This window comes from Geotrypetes seraphini, chromosome 6 (genome assembly GCF_902459505.1).
Source record: "Geotrypetes seraphini chromosome 6, aGeoSer1.1, whole genome shotgun sequence".
In the NCBI taxonomy this organism is placed as follows: domain Eukaryota; kingdom Metazoa; phylum Chordata; class Amphibia; order Gymnophiona; family Dermophiidae; genus Geotrypetes; species Geotrypetes seraphini.
The window spans coordinates 140,541,375-140,563,498 of NC_047089.1; the positions used below are offsets into that span (position 1 = coordinate 140,541,375).

General features: G+C 43.7%; 1 protein-coding gene across 1 annotated transcript in view; it reads right to left on the reverse strand.

Annotated features, from left to right (window-relative positions):
- The window catches only part of TSGA10 (testis specific 10), a 418,936-nt gene that overhangs the window by 112,693 nt on the left and 284,119 nt on the right, over positions 1-22,124 (reverse strand). Inside the window, 3 exon segments of the mRNA XM_033947421.1 lie at positions 9,862-9,972; positions 10,220-10,388; positions 10,838-10,893. Of these exon segments, the coding sequence (XP_033803312.1) occupies positions 9,862-9,972; positions 10,220-10,388; positions 10,838-10,893 (336 nt within the window).

Genomic DNA, 22,124 nt, shown 5'->3' on the forward strand with positions numbered 1-22,124 from the left:
AATGCCCTCCCAGAGGAGATTATTGCGGAATCGACCGTCCTAGGCTTCAAGAGCAAACCAGATGCATATCTCCTTAAGAGAGGCATATAAAGATATGGTGGACTATAAATTACGCCAGGTGTACACCTGGCAGGGCCTCCGCGTGTGCGGATCGCTGGACTTGATGGACCGAAGGTCTGATGGCAGTTCTTATGTTCTTATGTACTAATAATGGTGCTGATTCACTTGAAAGCGGAGATATTTTCTGGAAGTCAGAAGGATTGGTATATGAGTATAGGCTTCCTTGAGATCCAGAGAGCATAGCCATTCGTTCTGAACCAATAGGGGATAGAGAAGGGTGAGAGAGAGCATTCGGAATTTCTCCTTGATAAGATATTTGTTGAGATCTCCAAGATGCAGAATGGGTCGCAGCCCTCCTGTCTTCTTTGGAACTAAGTAATAGCGGGAGTAGAATCCCTGGTTGAGCTGAGAAAGAGGAACTTCCTCGATGGAATTGAGAAGAAGAATGAATTGGACCTCCTGGAAAAGAAGAGAGGACTGAAGATTCTCTTGGAGAATAATAGAGAGGAAGGGGGTGTGGAAGTGAAGAACGTAACCCTGACGATTGATGTTTAACACCCAGAGATCGGAGGTGATGAGTTCCCAACGATTGACGTAGAACTGCAGTCGCCCCCCTATCGACTGAGGCAGATGGAGAATGGGAACTGTGGCTATGCTCAGAAGGAACACGTCAAAAAGGCTGTGCAGGTTTTTGTGGAGCAACCAGTTGTTTGGGTTGTTGAAGTGGCTGTTGCTAGTGCCTTCTAGGTGGAGGTGGAGGAGGAGCAGGAGCAGCAGCCTTAGCAGCAGACCTTCGTTGGTAAGAAGAGGCAGGCTTGAATGGTCGAGGGGCCTGAGGCTTCTTTTTAGGTTTCACTAACGTGTCCCATCTGGTCTCATGGCCCAAAAGCTTTTGTGTGGCAGTGTCGGTAGAGTCACCAAAAAGTTTATTAGCTAGACACAGAGCATTGGCCAGACGATCCTGGTGGTTAACGTCTAGGTCGGAGATACGCAACTACACAAGACGTTGCATAGCCACCGACTTAGCTGCTGCCCGAGGGGCGAGCTCAAACATGTCATAGGTGGACCTTACCATGTACTTGCGAAGTTGGAAAACAGTGGAGACAAGATTTTGAAAAGTATTAGCTTTACATGTAGGAATGTATTTATGGAAAGAAGAAATTTGCTTGACCAGATGCTGCAGATAGCAGAAAAATAAAAATTGTAATTCCCTGCTTGGTTAGCCAACATTGAATTTTGATAAAGCCTTCTACTGAATTTTTCCATTGTTCGGCCCTCTCTGCCAGGAAGAACAGAAGCCTAGATACTGGTCCCAGAAGACTTTTTCAAAGTGGATTCCACCACCAGTGACTTATGTGGCAGTTGAGGCTTGTCAAATCCTGGAAGAGGTACCACCTTGTATAGTGACTCCAATTTCTTGGGAGCCACTGGTATGGAAAGAGGAGTCTCTAAATTCTTGAAAAAAGTCTCTTGTAAGATAGCATGAAGAGGAAGCCTCAACATGTCTTTGGGAGGCAGGTTGTAATCTAAGATCTCTAAATATTCTTTGCTGTATTTAAACTAAACTAAACCTTAAGTTTGTATACCACATCATCTCCATAAAGATAGAGCTCGACACGGTATTTAGAGTCTGCTTCCAAGGAAATGTCCAAATCCTTGCCCATCTGGTGGATAAATTTGGAGATTGAGAGTTTCTCAGAAGGAGAAGAGGCTCCAGATGGAGAGCGGCGAGGTGAACCTGAAGCAGAAGAGTCATCTTCATTGGTGGATGGTGGCTCAGGTTCAGAATCTCCCAATAAATCAGAATCTCGGATAGATGAGGATTTATGTTGGGAATGGTGCCGGTGGATCGGTGTCAAGGCCTCAGTATGTTTAGATTTATGCGAGATCTTACCCGACCATGCTGGAGTGATCTCTCGAGAAGTCTGAGTCGAGGAGGAATGGTGCCATGATGGTGGAATGCTCGACTCCTTTCTCGAGGACATCCGCACCAGTGGAGCATCTGAAACAGGTATAGTTGGCCCCGTGAGCAGCTAAGACTGGACCCACACCGGGAGAGTCGGTGTCGACAGTGGCGCAAGCTGGGTCGGCACCAACAATTGAAAATGCTCCCCTAATTCCTCCCTAAGCAAGTTGTCTATTTTTTGCCGGTACCACTGTGGCGGCAACACTGTCCAGAGATGAGGAGGCTGATGAAGAGGCACTCACCTGGATTGGAGCCGTGCGCTTACAGAACTTTCATGAGGTCAGCATGACTTGGCTCAATGCAGCTTTGACCTGCGTCCCGGTGGGGGAAGTGGAAGGCTTCTTAGCTGGCTTACCCAAAGAGATGGTAAACTGCGACACTGGAGTCAGCATTGGTGGATCTGCTGGTGCCGAAGATCTCGGTGTCGTTTTGGTCAGCGGGGTTGATACAGGTGGTGTCGCTGTTGAAGAGGGCTCACCCTCCATGGCGGCACCGAAGAGCTGTTTCTGCTACAGAAGACGATTTTTCAAAGTCCTCTTCTGTAAGGAAAAGCAGCGTGTGCAAGACTCGGGATGGTGCTCGAGCCCCAAACATTAGAGACACTAGTGATGAGGGTCAGTGACAGAAATAGCCCGAGCACAGTGACCGCACTTTTTAAAATCCGTCGGCAGGCGTGACATGGACAGGAAGATCGCCTCTGCTAAATTAAAAGCAATGATTGAGGCGGCTAAGAGGCCTCACCAGGCAGCGAACCCGCAAACGGAAAGAAAAAAGGAATTTCTTTCTGGAATTTTTTTTTTTTTTTAAACAGGAAAAAAATCAAGAAAGAAACTATGACTAAAATGTCAACAAAAACCGCGAGAATGGGAAGGCAGTGAAAAAAAGAAAATTTCAATGACTATTGAAACGCGACCGCGTAGCTCAGCAGAAACTAAGAAACTGAGGGACCGCTCACCTACGTCGGGCAGGAAGGCACTCGTGCATGCGCAAACTTTCTAAAGACTTAAAGTGGTGATACACTTTTAAATTGTCTGTACCGGAGCTCCGTCGGTGACATCACCCATGTGTGAGAATATGCTGCCTGCTTGTCCTAGGATAGATACATTTATTATTATTATTCCCTAGTCTTTCAATAATTCATTCCTTTCTCCCCCCCCCCCCCCCCCCCCCCCACCAGCAAGCCACTTGCCACTCCTGAGCATCTGTCTCTGTCTCTCTCACCTACACCTTTCAGCATTACCCTTGTGCTGCTCTCTACCCCCACCTAGCACTGCTCCTGTCTCTCCCTACACTGGCCCCCAACAATGTTTGCTCCTGTCTCTCTCTACTTGCCCCCAACAGTCTGCTCCTTTTTTTCTTTACACTAGCCCCTAACACTGTCATACATAGTATATGTGACACCCAGGATTCATCATTTTAATACTCCCATCCTCTATATGAAATATATGATTTTTAGTAATACAGTGGTGCCTCACACAACGAACTTAATTCGTTCCAGGAGCAAGTTTGTTATGCGAAAAGTTCGTTATGTGAAACGCGTTTTCCCATAACAATACATGTTAAAAAAAATAATTCGTTCTGCAGCATAAAATATGCTAAGATGACATAAAAAAAGATAAATTTGTCAAAATGGTGAAAATGGTGGTCTTGCTGAGGCCAAACTCTTTGACGAGGTCACACTGTTTTACCCCACATTCACTCCTTCTAATTATTTCCCGTTTCATTTCAACAGAAATCACCTTCCTGCTTTTTTTAGAAGCCATGATATATAAAAAATATTGAGTTTATCTTAAAAGGACGACTGTATACGGTGAGAGAGGGCAGTTAAGCGCAGTGACTAACGACTGCCTGCAGTGCCTGCGCGGAAGGATGCAATACATCGGCAGCTCGGGCGACTTCGTTGTGTGAAACGAAGTTCGTTGTGTGAAACGAAGTTCGTTGTGTGAAACGAAGTTCGTTGTGTGAAACGAAGTTTGTTGTGTGAATCAAGACATGAAGTTCGTTGTGTGCAGCGTTCGTTGTGCGAGGCGTTCGTTATGCGAGGCACCACTGTACAGTCAAACCTCGGTTTACGAGTGCTGCAGTTTGTGAGTAAAACGAGCAAAACTTTTGCAAAATCCGTGCCTCGGAAACCGAGTTTGCCTTGATTTGCGAGCCTCCCCCCCCCCCCGTGATTCGGCATTCCTCCTCCCTGCAATCCGGCATCCCCCCTGCTCATGTCCAGCCTCCCCTGCCGCGATCCCCCCACTCACCCACCCAACGCCTTCTAGTTCTCGTAGAGAATGAGAACTAGAAGGTCTTGAGCATGCGCAGATGCTCAAGGCCCAGCACAAGCAACAGGGAGGATCATCCCCTCCTCGAGTCAGCATCGCCCCCCCCACCATGATCCGGCATCCCCCACTTACCTACCCAGCCACCCACTCAAACACAATCGCTTATCCCGCTCTGTCACCGGCATGTCCTGTGCGTTGGTGCTGATGCCGGTGCCAGAGCGGGATAAGCGACTGTGTTTGGGTGGGTGGGTAGGTAAGTGGGGGATGCCGGATCATGGTGAGGGGTGGCAATGCTGGCTCGAGGAGGGGATGTCGTATTGCAGGAGGGAGGTGGAGTAGCGCAGATGGTCTCGGGGGTGGGGGGAAAAGTGGAGCAGCGCTGGTGGCCTCAGGGGGGAAGGAGAGGTGGAACGAATCAAGTGAGTTTCTCTTACTTCCTATGGGGAAACTCACTTTGATATACGAGTAAATTGGTTTACGAGCATGCTTCTGGAACGAATTATGCTCGTAAACCAAGGTTCCACTGTGATCCAAGTCACACAAGAGTGTACCTAGAAAAGGCAGCATTTTACACACTGCAGTGAGCCTAGGACATCAATTCACCCATTGTAAAACTAAACAAGTCAATTAGTACAGATCGATCCTGCAGTCAATGCTAACATAAAACCATGTTTTTCATACACACAGAAACACCCTCGCCCAGTATAGAATGAGTAATCACAAACTAAAAATAGAAATACGTAGACAAAAGTTAAACTGAACTGCCTAGAAGACTGATTAGGTGGTATAAGAAATTTTAATTAAACTTGAAACTTGAAACCACAGAAACAGAATGTGATGCATGTCCCCAAATATAATATAAAATATAAAGATGCAAAATATAAAGATATAATGCAAAATATAAAGATAGCCGATATAAATGTAAAAAAACTGAGAAATAACCATCATCACTTTACAAATTAACAAATATAAAGAAAAAATGGAAAATAAGATAATATTTTATTGGACTAACACGTTTTCAATTAGCTCTCAGAGGTCAAAACCTCATTCCTCAGTTCAATATAACATGCTGCTGTTACAGTATCCTGTTCTGACCTGAGGTCTCTGAAAGTTAGTCAAACATGTATTAAAATTAGTCCAATAAAAGGATCACTATTTTCCATTTTCTATTTATAAACATTTATCAATACAGTTACAATACTACTTTATCCTAAAGTAAAAATAAATAAATACAAGAAACAGAAAAAAGTTTCTTACCTTTGCTATCTCTGGTTCCTGCTTTCCTCATCTTCTCGTCATTCTCTTCCTTCCATCCACTGTCTGTCCTCTCTCTGCCCCTTCCATATGGTAACTAACCTCTTTCTATGTCCTTTCCAGTAACTGTCTGCCTCACACCCATTGGTCTGACATCCATTTTCTTCATTCCCCTCCTCTACCTCCCCACCCCCATTGGTCTGGCTTCTCTGTCTCCTTCCCTTCATTTTTACGTCTCTCCCTTGGCTTTTAGCATCTCTCTTCTCCTTTCCTCCCCTCAGATCTGGTATCGCTGTCTCCTCCCCCCCCTCCCCCTATGCTCTGGTATTAATCTCCTATCCTTCCCTCCCCCTCCACCATAGTCTGGCATCTCTCTCTCCTCCCTTCCCTGGTCTTCCTTCTCAATTTATTTTATGCCTCTTTCTAGATTAAATTATTTCTTACTATCCAATCCTCAATTTCCCTCTTTTTACTCTGTCTACCTACAGCTTGCCACCTCTTTCCCTCACCCCCACCAGTATCTCACTCTATCCTCTTCCCCCCATTTAGCATGTGCCCTTTCTTCTTTATCCTCTCTTTCCATCCAGTATGTGCCCTCTTTCTCTACCCCATTACATCTAGCATTTCCCCTCTCTCTCCTCTCCACTTCTATCCAGTGTCTGTCCCTCTCTGTCACCAGTTCCTTACAGCGACTACTCCCCTCTCTCTCTCTTCTCCCCACTTCTTTTCAGTGTCTGCCCCCAACACTGTCTGCTCCTCTCTCTCTCTTTTTACATTAGTTCCCACCTCTCAGCACTGCTCTTGTCTCTTCCTGGCCCTCTTTTTAACACTACTCCTGTCTCTCTACCCCTAAAGTGCCCACAGAGCTGTGGCACTTTTCTCTCCCTTCTGCCTCAACCACCCCTCAACCTCAAATTATGTCCTCTGGTTTTACCAGAGAAAGGAAAATGGTAAAACCAGAGGACATAATTTGAGGTTGAGGGGTGGTAGATTCAGGGGCAATGTTAGGAAATTCTACTTTACGGAGAGGGTAATGGATGCCTGGAATGCGCTCCCGAGAGAGGTGGTGGAGAGTAAAACTGTGACTGAGTTCAAAGAAGCGTGGGATGAACACAGAAGATTTAGAATCAGAAAATAATATTAAATATTGAACTAGGCCAGTACTGGGCAGACTTGCACGGTCTGTGGCTGTGTATGGCTGTTTGGTGGAGGATTGCCTGGGGAGGGCTTCAATGGCTGGGAGGGTGTAGATGGGCTGGAGTAAGTCTTAACAGAGATTTTGGCAGTTGGAACCCAAGCACAGTAACGGGTAAAGCTTTGGATTCTTGCCCAGAAATAGCTAAGAAGAAGAAAAAAAAAAAAAAAAATTAAATTGAATCAGGTTGGGCAGACTGGATGGACCATTCGGGTCTTTATTTGCCGTCATCTACTATGTTACTATGTTACTATGCCTGCTACCTTCTCTGCCAGCCAGGCCACTGAGTACTAAATATATAGGAAAGCTGAATAGCACTGCGGCTCCCAGAACGCTGCAGCTGCTTCCTCTGGACCAGCCCTACCTCCTATGACATAACTTCCTGTGTGGCTTTTTTATGTATTTAGTACTGAGGCCCAGCTAGTAGAGAATGTAGCAGGCAGAAGGGAGAGCAAAGTGTTACAGCTGTGCAGAAGGCTTAGAGTTTTTTGTGTTTGTGGTTTTTTTTTTGGGGGGGGGGGACAGAGAAAAGCAATGTGGGGAAGATCCCTGTTATTGCTGGAGAGGCTTAGCCTTCTCAAACCTCTTATACCGGGTGCCTATGAGAGGCAAGAGGAGAAGCGGCATTTGATTCACATGATAAATATCAAAGGAATGATTTGGACCTCTGATGAATGTTGCAATGTCTCAAATATCTCAGAATTTGAGCAGCCCTCTATACAGGGATGCCTGGGAGGACATATAGTTGCAGCCAGTATCCCTCTGCTTTCAGCATCATATACTAATAGCAACATTGCCAATGCTCCTTAGCCTTCACTTGTTGCATCTCATTGGTATCTCCTAATGTGATATCAATGGATCAAAATTCTTTGTTCTTATTTGCCTTTGCAAAACAGGCTCCCAGAATTAACTCCAGTACTGCATTCACTATCTTTCTATTTCTTTCCAGATCTACAGATAGGATATTCCAATTCACATCTGGTACATTAAAGTTATCTAGAATCATCACCTTTTCTTTCTTTCCAACCTTTACAGTATCATTAAGTCTTTGTCCAGTTCTTCCATTTTAGCCAGAAGTTTGTAGAAAACACCAATGTGGATTAAAGTGCCCTCTCCTCTTCCTAACCACACCCCTTGCATTTCAGCTGCTTTAATATTAAATGGTGATATCCCCATCTGTGAGACTCATTGAATCATATTTTTCTAATGGACACCATGTCCAACTCCAAGTCCATGTCCACCATTAGGGAATCTAGATCAGGAATTTTATTGCCTAGACTAACAATATTTATATGGTTGGCTCATTTCTCTCCTTTGTTGAGATCATATCTCTTATTATTTTACCACTAATGACATATTTTATTCCATCTGCCACTCTCTTCCCCTAGCTTAACCTTTTTCTGTCTCTTGAAATGTGATCTCAAGTTGATACCTCTAATAATGGAATCTCCTAGCAATTAGTGCTTGTTGCTTTGAGCTCTTTTGACATAGTCTAAAGAATTACTGGTATACATTGTCATTGCATTGGCATTTATGCACAACTTAGACTGGATCTGGGAGCTATAATATAGTGAGAGGGTATGTCACTTCCATATAAACAATTCAATGTGCTGCTTAAATGGATGCGAGATAGACTCCTTCTATATGATGGTCCAAAATTAATAATCTTTTGAAGATAGTAAAAGGTTGGTGAGAGTATTAATTGAGATAGAGCCTTTATAAAATAGTGTTCTAAATAGGAACCTTTTTGGGCTTCTCAGATAGACATCCTGTTTGAAAATTGTCTTTTGAGTGCTTTACTTTATAATTTTGCCCAGTTAAAAATAACCTCTGAAACTGAGTACTTTACCATACAGAAAAAGGGACAGCATTGGTGTATAGTGTAGCTAGATACTGTATTTTTCACTCCATAAGACACACCTGACCATAAGACACACCCTAGATTTAGAGGAGGAAAACAAGAAAATATTCTGAACCAAATTCTCCCTGCCAGGCTCTGCACCCAACCCCACACTCTTTGCCAGGCTCTGCACTTATAAATTTGTGCTGGCTGAGAACTTTTAAACCGGCTTTGCTAGAGTACTTATTAGTACTGTTACGTACAGGATTATTTTTTTAGATGTTCTCTGCTCAAAAATGTTACCGAACAACCAATACTTTTCCCAAAGACGTATAACCATCACCATTTTCCTTCCACTGTGGAAGTCGGGGCACGTTAAACAACGTCGGATACCTGTTTACTTAAAAGGGATAATCCTTTTTTTATTTTGTACTTTCCATCAACACATGGCAATGTAACAGTTTTTATTTCCAATATGTCCTTGGAGTCTGAATATGTGATGGTGAACTCTCTTTCTCTCCTAAAGCCTGACAATTTCTATCATTTCTCCCAACTACAAAGGAGGGGCCCTTCAACCCTCAGCAGCTGCTTTTTTCTTTGCTTGCGAAGGCCCGAGGGGTCTCTGCAGCCATCTTCCAGCACTCCACAATCTCCCTGTGACAGCAGTTACTCAAGTAGAGCGATGCTCCGGTCAGACTCCCTTTCTTCATTGTTTTTTTTCTACGTTTTCAAGAAGCGCTTCTGATTGGTCACCTTTTCCCCTAGCCCTTCTCCCCGGTAATGAGCGATTCCATTGGTCAGTGACGGGGCGACGCTCTGGCCGGGCTCCCTTTCTTCATTCGTTGGGTTTTTTTGCGTTTGCGTTTTCAAGAAGCACTTCTGATTGGTCACCTTTTCCCCTAGCCCTGATAAAGAGTGATTCCATTGGTCGGTAACGGGGTTGTGGCCTTCGAGAAGGGAAGGGCCATGCAGGAGCGCTTGACTGCCACAGGAATTAAAATAAGTGAACGGGTGGGTGGGTATTCGCTCCATAAGACGCACCCTTATTTCCATCCACTTTTTTTGGGGAAAAAGTGCATCTTATGGAGTGAAAAATACGGTAACTGTCTGCGGAGATTTCATTCTAAATCACAGTTTATAAAGCAGGCACAAAGCCTGTGGCTAAACTCTTCGTTTTGAAATGAAATGCCACACATGTCTTCCATTAACAGTTTGCTTGCAACTCTGCAGTTTTCAGCATGACTTTCTCAGAATAGAAACAAGAGAGACTTACTTTACAACTGATCAAACTTTCCAGCCTGGATATATTTGTGATGGTGTCTTGGACCTTCAGTTTGGCATCTTCAAGCTCTTTCTGTGAATCTTTTAGCTTGATGATCATTGTCTATTAAAAAAACCCCAAAACATTAAGTGTCATCTCTCATACGCTGCAGAGTCCAAGAAAATTTACATGAATATCAGGTCTTTGCCCCAATAAGATGGGTAAGTGTATTTAAACTGAGAGAAGTTAAGCTGCTTGCTCAACAGTAATCTGAGAAAATAGGTTCTAAAGAAGTCTTTCTGATTCATATTACTATACTCTTTCCACTATACTACTGTGCTTCTTATCCTGACCTGTTCTTTGTACTTACCTGGTTTTCTAGTTTGCTTTTACATAGCAGATCCTGCAATCGATCGTTGTCCTTCACTATGGACTCCTTATCTCTGCCTGTCCGAGCAAGCTCATCATTAGTTTCATCCAGCTGTCGACACAGCCTGGAGATATCTTCTTCCTGGATGCTGATTGTTTCTTTTACTTGCCTTGTCATCAAATCACACAAGATGCAGATGAAATCTTTATTTAAATAATGACATTTCTAAATGGTATATTGATCATAGGGAATACATGCTAATATTAACTGTGGTAATTAGTACTATACAATATTTAAGACTTTCTAAAGTATGACATTAACCAAATATCACAGTCTTAAAAAGAATTAGTAAGATAGAAAAGTGAACAAAGTTACTCTGGCTTTTACAAAGCTGCGGCAGAGGTTTCTACCATGGGCTGGTGAGGTAAATGTTCTGACGCTCACAGAATTCCTATGAGCATCAGAGCATTTACCTCACCAGCCCACAGTAGAAATCACTACCATGGCTTTGTAAAAAGAGCGCTTAATTAGTAAAGTGAACAAAGGACAAAACAATTGCTAAATTTCATGTCTTTTACTTTACTCTCTAAATTCTATTGTAAAAATCTTAAGACTTACTTTTCAGAATCTTCCATCTCACGTATGATTTTCTTCATCTCTAGCACAGCCTTTTCCTTAAAAATAAATAATATTAAACATAAGTGCTTTTTTATTTATTGATGCTAAAAACTGGATGGGTTCAGCCAATTAAAATTGGTTTCTAGTTTCAATTACATTCACTGGAAAAATTTTAAAAATTACTTCTAAGTCTGCTAACATAGATTACAGTTTATAACATACTGCTAAGGCAAGCTTTTCCTTTGACAGACTCTGTGATCTTTTACTGAATGAGAGGAGGGTGAGACTGTCTACTATGATCAAAATGTATCAGGTTGTAGCACTGTCCACAGTAGTGTTGCCTGATTCAAGATTCAAATCAATTCACTGATACAATTTGGCTGAATCGATTCGAATCGATTTCTTTTGAATAAAAACTGGACTCATCAAGTCAGGCCTGCTCTTGGGCTTTCCCTCTGCCGGAGTTCTTCCTTCTGATGTAACTTCCTGTTTCAGAAGGAAGGACTCCGGAAGAGGGAAAACTCAAGAGCAGGCCTGTGAGGATCAGCGGTGATAGCTAAGAAGGTTGATAAGGTAGTGGAGTGGGATGCTGTCCTGCGCAGCTTCCTCTGCCACCGCTGTCAGACCTGCAGGGGCGCAACCGCTATTGGACTCATGCAGGAGGGGGTTGCTGCTTTTCACATTAGCTGTCGCCAATGAACCCAGGAGGAAAGCTGGAAGTTGGAGGGAAGAGAGAGAGGGTGCTGACCAATATTCCCTCTAAGGATTGATGAGGTGTGTGCAAAAAAAAATATGCATGAGCGACAAGTTACATACTCCACAAATTTATGAGCAGGCGCGGAGGATGAGTGCCCTTGAGATTGTGGGAGGGTTAAATACTCAAAACTTAGAAGAATAACAATTTACTTAAAGTTTTTGCTTCGCCAGCTTTCTGGTATCTTTACATACAGTGGCGTACCTAGCATATGTAATACCCGGGGCCCATCATTTTTTGGCAACCCCCCCCCCATCTGTACGAATAACATGATTTTTAGTAGCAAGCCACACATCACACATGAGTACCTAGGAAAAGGCAGCATCTTACATATTGCAGTGAGATTACATCAATACACCCATTGTAAAACTAAACAAGCCAGACCAGCACAGATCAATCCTACACCGTTAATCCTAACAGAAAACCATGTCTTTCGAACACACAGAATACAGAAAACACCTTCGCCTAGTAAGGAATATGTCATCACAAACAAACCCCTCCCCATTTTACAAAACTGTAGTATGGATTTTAGCCAAGGTGGTAACAGCTCTGATGCTCATAGAATTCTGAGCATCAGAGCTGCTACCACCACGGCTGGCGCTAAAAAACGCTCCACAGTTTTGTAAAAGAGAGGATAAAATAGAAATACACAGCTTCAACGCTCTAGCTCAGGGGTGCCCAAACATTTTGGGCTTGCGAGCTACTTTAAAATGACCAAGTCAAAATGATCTACCAACAATAAAATTAAAAAAACACAAAGCACACTATACGCTGAGAAAATGTTAATTATCATTCCTATTCTGGGGTTTTTCAAAGAGGTCAAGGCAGATGACTCTATGCATTGTCACCTCAGTAACAACCATACAAATACCCACCCTCCTCCCTTTTTACTAAACCACAATAGCAATTTTTAGCGCAGGGAGCTGCACTGAATGCCCAGCGCTGCTCTCGACGCTAATAGGCTCTCTGCGCTAAAAACCACTATTGCGGTTTAGTAAAAGGGGACCATATTGTAAAATATAGACAGCAGATATAAATTCAGACACATTTTGATCACTAAATTTAAAATAAAATCATTTTTCCTACCCTGTCTGGTGATTTCATGAGTCTCTGGTTGCACTTTCATCTTCTGACTGTGCATCCAATCTTTCTTCCCTTCTTTCAGCCTGTATGCTTCCTCTCCTCCAGACCTCATTCCATCCCCTAACTTTTTCTTCCTCTTTCCCTGCCCTTTCTTTCTTTTTTCTCTCTTGATGCCCTCTTTCTTTTTTTCTGTTTCCCTTCTGTCTCCCTGCCTGCCCCCTTTCTTTCTTTCTCCCTACCCTCCACAAAGCCACTGCTGCCACCATTGGGGGAAACAGGCCCCAAAGCCACCGCCGCGGCTGCCCTAAGCTCTCTCTGCTTCCCACCGTCAGACTGACCAGCATTCCCCCGACGTCATTTCTGTCGTTGGAGAGGAAGTTCTGCCCAGCCAGGCAGCGATTGGCTGGCCCAAACTTTCTCTCCGATGGTAGCCTTTGGGGGGGTGCACAGCTGGCCAGATCCGGACCTAGCCGGCTGTGCACCCCCCTAAGGCTGCACTCGGGGCAGACTTCCCCCCCTGCCCCCCCTTGGTACGCCATGAAGACGTGGCAGCGGCTCCTCTCACGATCCCCACCTGCGTTGGAAGTGCGTCGGGGATCTTACTATGCAGTCCTCAGTTTCTCACTGCAGTATTTTAGTGAGCGACACGAGAAAAATTATGAGCGACGCCAATGAAAATAGTGAGCGATCGCTCATGCGCTCAGCTTAGAGGTGCTGCCCAAATGGAGTAGGGGGACTGGAGGGAAGGGAAGAGAGAGAGGGTGCTGGCTACATGGTGTGGCAGGGCTGGAGGAAAGGGAAGAGAGAAAGGGTGCTGGCCATATGGTGTGGGGAGAGGCTAGAGGAAACGGAAGAGAGAAAGAGTGCTGGCCATATGGTGTGGGGGAAGGCTAGAGGAAAGGAAAGAGAGGGTGCTGGCCATATGGTGTGGGAAGCTGGAGGAAAGGGAAGAGCAAGAGTGTGCAGGCCACATGGGGTAGAGGGGGTGCTAAAGGGAAGGAAGAGAGTCACTGGACTGGAGGCTGGAGCTAGACGAGAAGGGAGAGAAGAAAGTGCTGGACCTGCAGGGAGGAGGAGAAAGAAGGGAATGTACAGAGATAAAAGATGGTGAGCACAGAGAAAGAAGAAAATGTCAAATGGGCAGGAGACTCTGGCAAGCGAGCTAACAGAAGACAAACAGAAACCAGAGCCTGTTGTGTTTACACTTGACCCAGGGCCGCCATCAGGGCAGTACTACCAGTCCTGCATTCAGGGGCCCGGAGCTGACAGGGGGCCCGGGCTCCCCCAGGGTCCTAGGCAGTGTTCTAAGGCAGGGGCGCCAGTAGCTCGCCAAGGCAAAGTGAGTCGATCACCCAGGACTCACTTTGTCTTGGCGATCTAATCTATCGGACCTATCAGTCTTCCTCTCCCCGACGTCAATTCTGCAGTCGGAGAGGAAGTTCGGGCCAGCCAATCGCTGCCTGGCTGGGCGGAACTTCCTCTCCGACGGCAGAATTGAAGTCGGGGAGAGGAAGACTGATCGGCCCGAAGCAGGGAGAGCATGCGTCGGCGTCGGGGCCTTTTATCCATTGGGTCCTGTTCCCCGATGGCAGCGGCAGTGGCAGTAGCTTGGGGAACGGCAGGGAGAAAGAAAGAAAGGGGGCAGGCAGGGAAACAGAAGGAAAGAAGAGAAACAGAAAAAAAGAAAGAAAGGTCAGGGAGAGAGGAAGAAAAAGTTGGGTGAGGGAATGAGGTGTGGAAGAGAGAAAGCATACAGGCTGATAGAAGGGAAGAAAGATTGGATGCACAGGTAGCAGAAAGTGCAACCAGAGACTCATGAAATCACCAGACAAGGTAGGAAAAATGATTTTATTTTAAATTTAGCAAAGTGGAGGCAGTATTACCACAGTTTTCAAAGGAATTTGCCCAAATAACTTAATAGTTAACTGGGTAAATTCCCAGAGATGAAAACTTCCCTTCACTTACTATGCACAGTTCTGAATTTATATCTGCTGTCTATATTTTACAATATGGTCCCCTTTTACTAAACCATAATAGTGGTTTTTAGCGCAGGGAACCTATGAACGTCAAGAGCAGCGCTGGGCATTTAGCTCAGTTCCCTGCGCTAAAAACTGCTATTGTGGTTTAATAAAAAGGATGGGGGGTATATTTGTCTATATTTGTATGGTTGTTACTGAGGTGACAATGCATAGAGTCATCTGCCTTGACCTCTTTGAAAAAAAACCCAGAATAGGAATGATAATTAACATTTTCTCAGCATATAGTGTGCTTTGTGTTTTTTAATTTTATTGTTGGTAGATCATTTTGACTTGGTCATTTTTAAAGTAGCTCACAAGCTCAAAAAGTTTGGGCACCTCTGAGCTAGAGCATTGAAACTGTGTATTTCTATTTTATCCCCCCTTTTACAAAACTGTGGAGCGTTTTTTAGCGCCAGCCGTGGTGGTAGCAGCTCTGATGCTCAGAATTCTATGAGCGTCAGGGCTGTTACCACTGTGGCTAAAATCCACACTACAGTTTTGTAAAAGAGTGAGGGGTTAGTTTGTGATGACATATTCCATACTAGGCGAAGGTGTTTTCTGTGTTCTGTGTGTTCGAAAGACATGGTTTTCTGTTAGGATTGACGGTGTAGGATTGATTGGTCTGGCTTGTTTAGTTTTACAATGGGTGTATTGATGTACTGCTCACTGCAATATGTAAGATGCTGCCTTTTCCTAGGTACTCATGTGTGACGTGTGGTTTGTTACTAAAAATCATGTTTTTCTTACAGATGGGGGGGTGCCAAAAAATGATGGGCCCCGGGTGTTACATATGCTACGTACGCCACTGTATGTAAAGATACCAGAAAGCTGGCGTAGCAAAAACTTTAAGTAAATTGTTATTCTTCTAAGTTTTGAGTATTTAACCCTCCCACAATATCACGGGCACTCGTTTCAAGTTTATTGAGATTTTGATTTAAACGCAATATCAAATATTTTCAATGCGTATAACAAAAATAAATTTGGGGAAATAAATAAAACCATTTGAACAATAAACATACAAACATATCCATAGATGATTAAAATTACATAAGGAGTACAAGGATAAACTACATTTGTTTAAAAATGCGTTCTCCGCGCCTGCTCATAAATTTGTTGACTGGAAGGATCCAGCAATGTGGCCAGATGCCATTCAGGACAAAGACAGAGAAAGAATTGTGCAATTTGGATTAATGATGGAAGATGATTTAAAGCAAATGGCACAGTCTATGAGTAAAGATCTTGACGGACGTTCTTTTTATGAATATCTCCTCTATGCCAAATCACCCAATGGACGTGAGAAGATTTTACGGGACTGGCTTAGGTGGAGCATTAGCAGAAAAGTATGTGCGTATTCGGCCCATGGAAGAAGGGGGGGGGGGGCGTCAGGGGGGGAAGGGGGCGTGGGGGGCCCAATAGGATTGCTCAGTAAGGGGCCCAGAAATTTCTGATGTCGGCCATGACTTGACCATTCTAATGTGGGGTTAGAAAGGGCAAAGAGGATTGGGGGGGGGGGTGGTGAAGAGGCTTCAAAATAAACCCACCAGCTAATTTTAAAGCTATATCATAGAAAGTAAATTGAATCAGAATGAACATTCTTTTCCTGAATTAGACAGCTCTAGGTCCACAGTGCTATACGAACGTAAATCTTTGATAATTCACTTATCTCAAGCTTATGAGTAAAAGAACTCTGCTCTCTCCAATGAGTGGGCCAACATACGGGAACCTGTTCCACCAATTAGGCTTGTTCTTGGTTTGTGTCGTTCTACTTAAATTTAAACAAGTGACTTGTTAAAGCCCAAGCTAGCTGTGTTTTGCGTCCTGTTGAAATATCTAGCTAATGATGGAAGTATATAGTTTTGGAATTTATGCAAAATATTGAACTATGTAAGATAAAGGCCGTTTTGAAGGTTTAGGCTGCTTGGTTAACTATTCATTTGAATTTTTGTCTCTGCTGGATTTTCTCCATGAGAGTTTTTCATATTGTGTGCCAATGAGATAAATGAAAAAAAATATACACCGCTATGCCAAAGGTTGTTCTATAGATTTTATCACTAAATAATTTTTCCTTTTAAATGGGATCAAAATCAGAAATTTAAAAATAATAAAAAAAAATTATAGGTAATGAAAATATAGATATTTTTTAAAAATTAATTTGTTACAAATTAGAAATTATATAACAAATTCAGGAATATCCAAATACAACCAACAGCATAATCATTCAAAAGGAAATAAAATCATTCTAGTCCCCATTATCTGGCCGACAGTATATCCCCTTAAGCAAAATACATTTAATATAAGGAAAACAGCTAAGTAGGCAGAATATGGCTTTACATCTTTATATGTCTTCATTTATCCTCCCTAATTGGAAATTAAAACCAAAAAGAAAATTAACTCTAGGATACTATTGAACCGGTTTATCCTTCAGAAAACCTTCCAACTGGAATGGATCTAGGAAGACATATTTATCACTTAAGTATGAGATAAGGCATTTACATGGAAACTTTAAGAAGGTCGCGCCCACCGCTAAGGCTTTAGGCCCAAGCACCAGGAACTGCTTCCGCTTCATTTGGGTCTGTTTAGAAACGTCTGGAAATATAAGAATTCGTTGACCACAAAAGAAAGCCTGTTTCTTAGTAAAATATAATTTCAAAATGGTCTGTTTTCTAGCTCTGTTTTAAAAATTACCAAAAGTATAGCATGTTTTGTAATTATGTCTTTAGATGATTCAAGAAACTGGGATAAGTCTAAACTATCTGGAGAAACTAATTTATCCATTTCCCCCTCCGCTCTATCCTCCCTAAAGCCCTCAGAACATAATAGAGGTTATCAGGTTGAAAATTATCCACATCAGGGTATTGCAAAATTTCCCTCATATACATTCTTACTAGCTCCAAAGGGGAAAGGAAGTATGTTATCGGGGAAATTAAGAAAACGAAGATTCCTAACTCTCATGTAGTTCTCCATTTTTTCTAATTTAGCATGAAACAAAACACTCTCTTTAATATTAGATAGAGCTGTACTTTGTCTAATTTATTTCCCTGCTCTTTTAATTGATTATCATGTTCTTTCATTTTAACTGTTACATCTGAAGAAAAATGACACAATTTCAAAACTGTTTTTTGCAAGGAAGACTCAATTCTGTTAACGGTTAGGTAATGAAAAGATTTAAGGTTTTTTAGGATCAATGAAAGATAAAACAATCCATTGATAACCAATAGACAGTTAACTAGTCTATAGTTTGGATTTCTGAGATCCTTTTTCCTTGATTTTAAAACATGCCTTTGATGGTATGAGAGTATGAATTTTTACAGAATACAGCAATTTTGAGGGATCTCATTTGTGGTTTGCTTATTCTCATTTTTGCTTAATTTGAGAATTATCGAAGAGAAGCCCCAAATACTCCAAGGACTGGGAGGGCATTAAATCGCTCTTCTTGAAGTTGACAATCTAGGGTGCAACTGAGACACTACCGTTTCCACCGCACTTTCACACTCCGAATGAGATGGAGCTTGAATCAACCAGTCATCCAGGTAAGGATGGACCTGGATCGCCTGCCGGTGGAGAAAGGACACCACAACTATCATCACCTTGGTGAAAGTGTGGGATGCCATCGTGAGGCCAAAAGGTAGAATAGTGAACTGGAAATGCTGCTGCAGAATATGGAAACGCAGAAACCTTCAACACTCTGGGTAAATTGGAATATGGAAGCAAGCCTCTGTGAGATCCAAGGATGCCAGAAACTTTCCTAGAGAGACAGCTGCTATGACTGTTCACACTGTTCCCATACAGAAATGAGGAATCCACAATAAGTGGTAGACTGACTTGAGATCAAAAATGGCCCACCAGTCTTCCGAGCCTTGTTTTGGCACAATGAAATATAAGGAGTAACTGTCTAAGCCTCTATTCTTGCTCTGGAACGGGTTCTATCGCTGTGATGTCTAAGAGACATTGCATGGTAGTGTGGACTTGGTCCTCTGTTTATGGCCGACCCGCTGGAGAGTCCACAAATAGCTCTGGAGGCAGGCAAAAGAAGACTATCTTGTGCCCCCCCTCCCGAATGAGGTCCAACACCCATTGATCCAATGACACACGCTTCCACTCCTGATAAAACTGAGAAAGGTGACCTTCCGATGTGAGTCTGACTGACTCCTAGCACCATTAGGTCTTCTTAGGAGTAGCCGCTGCTTGGGAACTAGAGGTCTGAGGCCACCTGACTGTTTTAACGAGAGAGGTAGCCCTGGTAATATCTCATAAGAACATAAGAATTGCCACTGCTGGGTCAGACCAGTGGTCCATCGTACCCAGCAGTCCGCTCCCTTGGCTGCCCTTAGGTCAAAGACCACTGCCCTGAGACTAGCCTTACCTGCGTATGTTCTGGTTTAGCAGGAACTTGTCTAATTTTGTCTTGAAGCTGGGTCTTGAAAGGAAGTCCGCCGAGAGTGACCTTGGAGGTGGCATCCCCCATCCACTTACAGATCCAAAGAATCTGCTTGTAGTCAACTGCATAAGTGGAAACTTTGCTAAGAACTTGGATGAGATCCTAAAGGGCATCTGTACATAATTCACACCATCCAGTATCAGCGGAGGACAGGGAGTAACAGCCACAGAGGATTCACAGTGCAATCTGGAATGACAGGCTCAGAGAAACATAGAAAATGACGGCAGAAAAGGGCCTTAGCCCATCAAGTCTGCCCACCCTAATGACCCACCCTCATAACTTCACCCAGCTAAAGATCCCACAAGCGTATCCAATTTTTTCTTAAAGTCTTGCACGCTGCTGGCCTTAATCACCTGCAGTTCATTCCAATGATCGACCACCCTTTCGGTGAAGAAATACTTCCTGGTGTCACCATGAAATTGCCCTCCCCTGATTTTCAGCGGATGCCCTCTTGTGGTCGAGGGTCCTTTAAGAAGGAAGATATCGTCTTCCACCTTGATATGGCCCGTGATATATTTAAACGTCTCAATCATGTCCCCCCTCTCTCTTCGTTCCTCGAGTGAGTATATCTGCAGTTTATTCAGTCTTTCCTCATATGGGAGATTCTTGAGCCCCGAAACCATCCTGGTGGCCATTCGTTGAACCGACTCAATTCTCAGCACATCTTTTTGATAATGTGGCCTCCAGAATTGTACACAATATTCAAAATGATGTCTCATCATGGATCTGTACAAAGGCATTATGACTTTGGGCTTCCGGCTGACGAAACTTCTACGGATACAACCCATCATTTGTCTAGCCTTGGATGAAGCTTTTTCCACTTGATTGGCAGTTTTCATGTCTTTGCTAATGATCACTCCTAAATCACGTTCTGCTTTAGTCCTAGCTAAGGTCTCACCATTTAGAGTGTAAGTTCTGCATGGATTTCTGCTGTCAAGGTGCATGACCTTACATTTTTTAGCATTGAAGCCCTGCTGCCAATTCGAGGACCAATGTTCCAACAAGAATAGGTCCTGCGTCATACTGTCGGGCAAAGTGCTGTTACCTACTATGTGGCATAGTTTGGCGACATCGGCAAATAATGTTATTTTACCTTGAAGTCCCTGAGTCAGGTCTCTTATGAATATGTTGAAAAGGATCGGTCCCAAGACTGAGCCCTGCGGCACTCCACTGATCACCTTCGACGTATTGGAGAGGGCAACGTTAACCACTACCCTCTGGAGTCTACCGCTTAGCCAGTCATTGACCCATGCAGTTAATGTTTCTCCTAATCCCATCGATGTCATCTTGTTCAACAACCTGCGGTGTGGGACGCTTTCAAAAGCTTTACTGAAGTCCAAGTACACGACGTCCAGGGACTCCCCCATATCCAGTTTTCTTGTTACCCAGTCGAAGAAGCTAATTAGATTGGATTGGCAGGACCTTCCCTTCGTGAATCCATGCTGGTGGGGATCCTGTAGATCAGGGATCTCAAAGTCCCTCCTTGAGGGCCGCAATCCAGCCGGGTTTTCAGGATTTCCCCAATGAATATGCATTGAAAGCAGTGCATGCACATAGATCTCATGCATATTCATTGGGGAAATCCTGAAAACCCGACTGGATTGCGGCCCTCGAGGAGGGACTTTGAGACCCCTGCCATAGATTCTCCTCGATCAGGATCGTATCTAATTTGTGTTTAATAAGTGTTTCCATGAGTTTACTCACTATTGATGTGAGACTCACCGGTCTGTAATTTGCAGCCTCTGTCCTGCAACCCTTTTTGTGCAGTGGAATGACGTTAGCTGTTTTCCAGTCCAAGGGGACTCTTCTCATACACAGGGAAAGATTGAAGAGCACGGATAATGGTTCCGCCAGGACAACACACAACTCCCTAAGAATTCTGGGGTGTAGATTGTCCGGTCCCATGGCTTTGTTCATTTTGAGTCTTGATAGTTCGCAGTAGACGCTGCTGGGTGTAAACTCGAAGTTCTGAAAGGGGTCTTCTGAGCTTTGCCTTGCCTGCAACTGTGGACCGGTCCCCGGTGCCTCGCAGGTAAAGACTGAGCAGAATTATTCATTTAGTAGTTCAGCTTTATCAGAATTTGATTCTACATAATTCCTGCGTCTGTTTTCCTAAGGCGAACTATCCCATCTGTGTTTCATTTCCTGTCGCTAATGTATCTAAATAAGGATTTATCCCCTTTTTTAATGTTCTTTGCTAGATTTTCTTCTATTCAAAGCTTGGCCTCTCTGACTGCCGTTTTGACTGCTTTAGACCTGACCAGATAGTCTTCTTTAGTCACCCTTTTTTCTGATTACTTGTAGGAGATAAAAGCTTTTTTCTTTTCTTTAACGAGATCCGAGATCTCTGCAGTGAACCACCGGGGTTTGTTCTTTCTCCGTCGTTTGCTTACTGTTTTAATATAGCTGTTTGTTGCCCCATGCAGGGTACATTTCAGGGTTGACCACATAGTCTCTACATTATTGGTTTCAGCTTGATTTTGCAGCGCCCGATGGATGAAGTCTCCCATGCGTTTAAAGTTAGTGCCCCGAAAGTTGAGGACCTTTGTTGCTGTGTTTGATTTAGTGAACCCTTTCTTGAGATTGAACCATACCATGTTGTGGTCGCTGGAGGCTAGCGTATCGCCCACCGAAACCTCCGAAACGCTTTCTCTGTTGGTATCAGGTCTAGTGTTGCCTGATCTCTAGTGGGCTCCAGTACCATTTGTTTAAGTTGCACTCCCTTTATGGAGGTTAATAGCCTTCTGCTGCCGCTGGTTGTAGCGGAAAGTGTGTTCCAATCAGCATCGGGCATATTGAAGTCCCCTAACAGTACTGAGTCCCCTCGCAAAGTGATGTTCTCTATGTCTTCGATTAATTCCATATCCTTGTCTTCCTGTTGTTTTGGAGGTCTGTATACCACTCCAAGATACAGGCATTTTTTGTTACCTCTGGCCAGGTTCACCCAGAGTGATTCCCCGGTGTACCTGACATCCGTGATTCTGGTAGCTTTGA